Source organism: Primulina huaijiensis, chromosome 11 (assembly GCF_012295235.1).
Source record: "Primulina huaijiensis isolate GDHJ02 chromosome 11, ASM1229523v2, whole genome shotgun sequence".
NCBI classification, from domain to species: domain Eukaryota; kingdom Viridiplantae; phylum Streptophyta; class Magnoliopsida; order Lamiales; family Gesneriaceae; genus Primulina; species Primulina huaijiensis.
Genome location: NC_133316.1, coordinates 10,865,542 through 10,873,041, shown reverse-complemented (window position 1 = coordinate 10,873,041; position 7,500 = coordinate 10,865,542). Strand labels below are relative to the sequence as shown.

The window sequence follows — 7,500 nt, the reverse complement described above, 5'->3', positions numbered from 1 at the left end:
TTCCCTCCTTCCGCTCCTGGCTTCGTCGTTTAGTGGTAACGAGTGGAGTACATAAGCCCCTTTAGAGATAGGGGGGAGCAGCAAGGCAGCCCCTTGTATAGGGTTCAAAATCTATCAACCTAATAAGAAGAAAAGGGCAAGCTAAAACCTACTCCTAACAAGTTAGTTGCTGGCTTTTCATCAGCCGTTGCGCGCTAGAATTTTCCCTTACTAGTAAAGGGGCTGCTTGCTAGTTGTAGCGCGCAGTGTACTAGTGAATAATAAAAGCGAATTGATATTACTAATGACGGATGGAGGTTGAGGATAGACTGATCTACTCCCACTCTTCACCTCTTGGCTCACCTGGGATACGTACACCCTCGCCCTTGTCTCCTTCGCCGGAGACTAAAAATGATGGGAATCCTATCGATAAAGAAGATGCATAAGCATCGCCTCTCGATCCAATCCGTCTTCCCTGGCCTCCCCAACACACACACTCTTGATATGAAAGAAACCTCCCGCCATAGAGAAGAGATCTAAAGTCTGGATCCCCTCGATCACCCTCCCTTGAACCTGAACTGGTCGAGAGAGATGAAACCGCACCACAAAATAGTTCCTTCGAATCGAAACCCCCAAGTAGAGATGAAATTCCAGAACCTAAACAACTTAGTTGAGAGCTCCGTGACTGGAAAAAGGGAAGGTCCAGCAATGATTGATAGAAAATTCCCCCCTATCCGTCTCTTGATCCCTCATTCCACTAATCCGTTGTTACTGATTCATTCAAGGCATAGACTCCCCATTTCTTTGTCTTATCTTATTAGCGCAGGTGTTCATCAACGATGAAAGTCACTGAACTTAAGACTCGAGTTGAGAAAGAGGGCTAGGCCCTGGGAGGGCTCTCAGGGACTGTGGAAGACGGGTGGATTATAGAGCTAGAGGCAAATCGAGGGTTTGTCCATCAGGAACGAAGTCACTCGACTGGGCATGAAAAAATGACAAAAAAAACTTATCCCATCGCATCATTAACCGGTGTAGGATTAAAGATCAGGTCCAATATTGGAGTCAAATCGACCTTCCCTCTCATCTCAGGTGAGGCAATGAATTGTTTCAAATGTTCCTTGTTGAATATCTCGGCTGCTTAAGAAGTTGGACTAGTTGCTCCCCCGACCCGGAGTGGATTCTAGGGGAGAAGAGCAGAGCCTCACCATGCAGTAGGAAAGTGTTCGTTCTTGGGACTNCTCTCATACACGCAGAATTAAGAGAAAAGATTGAGAAGGTAATAAAATAATACAACTTTTTGAATGTAAATCAATTGTTTGTTTTGGCAACGGAAAAACATGAGGAAAATGAAGGCAATCACTACCACGTTGGCATATGGACAAACGACGCATCCAAAAACACAGTACGAACTAAAATAAGAAAGGCTTTCCCAGAGTGGCAAGGGAGATGCATTGATATAAGTTTACATAAGGGACGGAGATCCATCTGTAAGTACTTACTTAAAGAGGATAAAGAACCAGAAGTTTGGGGGGAATTCAATCTAGAACAAATAAAAGCAATAGCATGGGCGAATGAAATGAACAACACAAAGAGGCAAACGTGGAAATCAATAATATAGCTATTCTAAAAAGAATCGAACAAATCGAGGATTGGTACCAGATTTACAGAGACGATATATTAGCAAATAAAGTCTTAACAACCTTACCCAAGAAGCTTTTGAAGATTTAAAAGTACTCAAGGATATAGAAAGATCTGTTTTGGAACGAATCATTGATTATTTAGCAACGAAAGGAGAACAAAAAGAATACGATGTAGAGGAAATCAAGGAAAAGTATTTAGTTATAGATTGCATTGCCTGTCAACTGTGCTTTAAAAGACCCATAAAAACAAAACAATTATTTATCTGCGTCGAGGGCTTTCCATTTATCTCTTCCGTCTGTCTCTTCTTAAAACCACTGGTATAGTGAATTCTCTTCCTTCCTTCTTTTTCTACTTTCCGAATTGTCGTATATAGCGCTTGTTCTATTTCTGTATATAGTTAGAGTGGAAAGAGAGAGGACATTTGATTAAGGCCGTTAAGTCACACGTCTAAGGATTGACTTTATTTTCCTTACTCTTCTCGTTCTCTCTATTGAGAAGGTGCTCCATGTGCCGTAATTCGCATTAAAGTAACTTTTGAAACATGGCGAGTAGGAATTCTTCAAGAAAAAGAGATCCCGGAAATCGACTTGATAACTTTTGTCGGTAGTAGAGTAGGAATTTTCACAGTCGAAGCTGATCTTTCTTAGTGAAAATAGAGTTGCTATATTTTGCACTAGGCGAGTAGGAACTTGATCATCTAAAGAGAGATTTATTAAGGGAATTAGGTGAGCTATCTTTCCCACTATATGAGATGAAACTTTTGAATCGATATCGATCTTTCTTAGCAGAAATAGGCGAGCTATCTTTCCCACATGGCGAGTAGCAACTTGATCATGCAAGAGAGAAAGGACCAATCGCCCGAACAATCCTTATGCTAACTGCTAATGGAGTGAACCAATCCACTCGGCATTGGAAGCTTCCGCTAAGGACCAAACTGGACCGGACCTATGGGACTTTTTTATCATCAATAAAGAAGAGAACCACGGGTGCATAGGCTTGGAGAAAGGCTATTGGAAGGAGACACACATGCCACCACCAACGGACCAATCAATGGACTTCTCCTGCATTCGATTCACCGGGGTGTAGCGTTCGGTTCCAGGTTCACTGGTGGGCGTGCTGACTGTGGATGCAGCTAAATCAAGTATAGAATTCCAGGGTTCCGATGTCGATGTCCGATGCCGATAATGTCCATTAGGTGTGCACGAGATTCTGAACTTTTACAAATTCTAGATCAGAAGAAGGACCTATGCTATGCTGCATTCAAGGAGAGCCGAAATGTTAGCACGCAGAGTTCACTATCTCCGTCGTGGACATGGTAGAATTCCAAATCTCGTTGGAACAATGTAGGTGCACAGCCCCAATATTTCGTTTTTGTACTGCCCGCGATCGGAAGGAGAATGCTCGGAATGTTAGAATCTTTTCGCGAGATGCTGGCGAATCAACGAGAGCGCAAAATTTGACCGCGGTTGAGGGGCAGCTGACCGAAAGGAAAGCAGGTAGGCCGAGGGCAATGGAAACCGTGTAAAACAAAGCTGTGACCTATGCAAAAAAAAGGGAGGGAGAGAGAGAGATCTCTCGTTAGGTCTGGGGTCTTGTCGGTCCGGAGGGAGGGCCCATGTTAAACAAATGGGGCTCACAGAATACTTCAGGGCTGCAGTGAAGAGCCACAAAAGCACCTGCCAGGAACTGTTTAAAAAGGACCGAGAACTACATCTGGTTTGATACTAACTTCCTTGAAAAGAGGGAGACGAGTTATGTAGGCTGTGACCGTTCAATAAATGTAGCGGTTGCTCAACCCAAGCCGGTCAAAGAATCGATCAATCACCCCGCCATCTCGTTTAAAAAAAAGTATGACCGCCGGGATTTTTGTGGTGTGCTCTTGTGAGTGGGAGTGTGTGTTGTGCCAGAAGGCAAGTAGGTGATTCCTATTTTTGCGTATAGAAAGAAATAGTCGGAACTTTGGAGAGCTATCGACCGGGGTGGAATGAATGTCAGGGACCACTTAGTCTCATCGAAGCTATGGTTAAAGCTGTCTTTATTCGTATCTATTATGAATCTAAGGAAAAGTTGATCCCTAAATCAATAGAATTACCTAATATAAATATAGAAGATATTCTAAATGTTATAGATTCTGAAATAGATAGTGGTAAACTACCAGATGTCAAATCACTTATTTCTGTAAAGAGTCGTACTCCCATTAAAGTAACCACAATCAAAGGTGTGAGACCAGAATGTTATCCTTTCATAGTAGCCGATTTAGAGACTATACTAGTCAATAATGTTCATGTTCCTTACGCTGCAGGTTACTTAGTGGTGAAATCAAGTGACGATCTTACTTCCAAACCTTCGATACACACCTTTTTCAGTGAAGATCACATACCTTTCTATCATACCTTTGAAGAAAGGAGCGAAAGAATATTACATGATTTTTTCTATAATTTGGAAGTCTCAGTTCTAAACATATATAGTACTAGTCTTCGAACAATTTATTTCCATAATTTCTCCCGATTTGATGGTATTATAATTCTTAGGTATTTTGCTGATCGTCATAAGTATAAAATCAGAACCTTGTTTAGAAATCATAAGCTTTACGAGTTGAAAATCTATCTTGGCGATAAGTTACTCTTCCGTTTCAGAGATTCATGCACATTACTCCCTAGCTCTCTTGCAACATTGGGAAAGACATTATGTCCTGAATTAGGTTCTAAAGGCTCCATCCCACATGAGGATTTGAAAGTCTCTAATCTTCAGGTTTCTAGAGAGGAATTGATAAACTATCTTCGACAAGACATCCTTCTATTAGGTGGTGTGATGTTGAAGGCTCAAGAGGTTAATTGGTCTAAGTATCATATTGATATCGAGGAGGTGATGACATTGTCATCGCTTTCACTTAAAATATTTCGTATGCATTATTTGGATGATAAGACCTTTCCTATCCATATACCTACTCAAAACCAAGATACTTTCATAAGGCGTGCCTATTATGGGGGTCATGTTGATGTCTATAAGCCCTATGGTGAGAATCTTTACTATTATGATGTGAACTCATTATATCCATATATTATGAAATCTTACCCTATGCCTTGTGGTGTACCAGTATGGAGGAATAATTTGGAAAGCGTTGAATTAGATAGCTTGTTTGGCTTTATTGAGGCCTATGTAGTATGTCCTACTAATATATCACGTCCGTTCTTGCATTATAAGGATCAATATGGTACTTTAATCTTTCCTACAGGTAAATTCATCGGAGTCTTTTATAGCGAAGAGTTGAAGTTTGCACGTGATTTAGGTTACGAGATTATCCCTCTTAGGGTATATTTGTTTGAGAAGAAGTCAAGTCCTTTCGAAAGCTTTATATCACACCTCTATGAAAGCAGACTAGATGCTAAGAAAAGAGGTGATGAAGCTATGACATTTATATATAAGATTCTCATGAACTCTCTCTATGGTAGATTTGGTATGAATCCTGAGAGTACAGTAACAGAGAACTGCGATCAAAAGAGATATGAAGAATTGATGAAGAAGGATATTTTTCAATCAGCAGAGAAGCTTACCGATCATTACTATATTGTGAATTACATTACCAATTTTTGTGGCTCTGATGACGACTGGAAACCTCCTAGGATGTCGGATGTTCAATTGTCAGCAGCTATAACTGCTTGTGCTCGCATTCATATGTACCCACACATTTCCAGACCTGACTGTTACTACACGGATACTGACTCTATAGTTCTAGGAAGTCCTCTACCTGAGGATCAAATCTCTTCAAGTGAATTGGGTAAGTTTAAACTCGAGCACCAAGTAAATAGAGGTATCTTCTTAGAACCCAAGAGTTGCATGCTAGAGATAGAAGATGAGAGACATATTATCAAGCACAAGGGCCCTGCTAAAGATTTAGTAACATCTGAATGGTTTGTAAGGCAATTAGCTGATCTATCTCAAACCGAGAATATCCCCACTGATGCTAACTTCAGAATTGATTGGAAAAGACTTCAAATTGTTAAAAAAGAGTTGATCCTCAACCTAGGACTACCACGGAGTACTAAAAGGGAAAATATATATGATTCAAATAATGTATGGATAGACACACGACCTAAAGAAGTAATAGACTTAGGAACTAAAGATGCTACCACTATCTTTAAATATGAACTATTGAGGAATAATGATGAATCAGTCAGTAAGGCTACTATTGATGAAGGTCAAGAGACTCTTCAACCAACTCTCTACAATACAAAGCCTAAAAAGGCTAAGAAGGCTAAGAGTAAGAGGTTGCCGAAGGACCATGACAATAGCTCCTCCCATAAACCTGATGAATAAAAGCTCAAACTAGAAGATTTAAGGTGGGACCATTTACATTCTTATATCTCACACTCTTAGATAGCGAGGGATCCATAGGAAGTTGACTGAACCCCACCTTATAGAGCATTTTCGGGGAGTAGCTCGACTCAAGTAGAACTCTAAACTCACTCTAAACACCCCCACTACTATTTTTCATCTAAACACACCCCACATCTCATTCTGATATGATACTGTCAGGTCTTTTCCATTGTAGGATACCATCAAAATTAATATATAGTTTACCATTGAATGGTCTCAATACTTTTCCGCCCCTGTTTCCTGATCGTACTCTTGCGGTTAACCCCCATGTCGGAAGTGCGATGTGTAACTGTAAGATATCATTAAATGTTTTTAAAGTCTTCCCATCTGTAAATCCTAGGATGGCGGTATCAAGACTCCTACACCAAAAACAGTGTAACCCCGATTTCTTTATCATGTTTTGAACCATTTTATCAATACTCTCTAAATACAAATCCATAAGTGTAATATCCAAGCCTGTGATCGTTACGGTTTAAGATTTCGTATGTTTATTGACTCCTTGGTTAAGTTTAAGTATAGTTTTGATGTTAAGAGTTAAGAATTATGATTTATAGTATTGTGGTTATAGATGATGTGTGGTGATACTGTAGTGTTGTTGCGATTAAATTCATGATAATTTGTATGTTGAGCCAATTGGTATGAGGCCAATTGGAGTGGTTATATAAGACATAGAGGTGTAACTTTAATGTTTTGAGGTTTGTTCAAATCATTGTGGAAGGTAAGCCAAAAGTGCCCTGAAGTGTGTCGTGTGTTTCGACGTTCCTCCAGTGACACATGTTGAGAGATTTAGCTTAACTTTTTACTCAGACCTCCAAATGATCTGCTATTTGGAAAGGTTCAAGAAAAGCCATAGAGCTAGAACTTTGTAGTTTACCATTTTTCCAAATTATGAAGGGAAGAGGCGTTTCGGAGGCAATCTTTGGAGAAGCTGTGCGCAGAGTAACCAGAGTGCACCTGCACTCCCAAAGTTAGTGCACCCGCGGTGACCAGAGTGCACCCGCGCTCCAAAATATAGCGCACCCGCGGTATACTATTTCATATTTTTGGATGAGATGCCGAAGGCATAGCGCACCCGCGGTGCAAGGGCTAGCGCACCCGCGGTCTATGAACAGTAAAAACGTGTTTTCGAGATTTAAGTGATATAATAGAAGAGTTGGTTCACTTTTCCCTCATTTCTCTCCTCACTTCTCGATTCTTCACTCCAAGGAAGAGCTAGGGTTCTTATTTCCTTCAATTGTTCCTTTGATTCAAGTTTCTTGTTGGAATTTTGAAGTGAGATCAAGTTCATTTTGGGTTCAAGGAGCTAAGGTAAGCTTATGGTTTAGTTATTGTTGGATTTTGATGTTGGGGGAAATTATGGAGATTGTGATTGTGTTGGTTTTATGGATTCTATGGTATGGTTGTTGGATTATTGAGTTGTTGATGGTTCTATTCATGGTTTATTGTTGTAGGTTTTGTACCAAGAGTTTAGAACCAAGTGTTGCAAGTGTTGTAAGTGGAATT

The 7,500-nt window shown here is 40.3% G+C and overlaps 1 protein-coding gene and 1 non-coding gene across 2 annotated transcripts in view; both read left to right on the top strand.

Annotated features, from left to right (window-relative positions):
* TRNAG-GCC (transfer RNA glycine (anticodon GCC)) overlaps window positions 1-15 on the top strand; it is a 72-nt gene extending 57 nt beyond the window's left edge. The window contains exon 1 of the tRNA in view: window positions 1-15. This exon is cut by the window's left edge and continues 57 nt beyond it. This is a non-coding gene — a tRNA (tRNA-Gly).
* A 3,624-nt stretch (window positions 16-3,639) lies between these two features.
* LOC140988374 (DNA polymerase-like) lies at window positions 3,640-5,937 on the top strand. The gene has a single exon (XM_073457394.1). The coding sequence runs from the start codon at window positions 3,640-3,642 to the stop codon at window positions 5,935-5,937; it is 2,298 nt and encodes a 765-aa protein (XP_073313495.1).
* The last annotated feature ends 1,563 nt before the right edge of the window (window positions 5,938-7,500 follow it).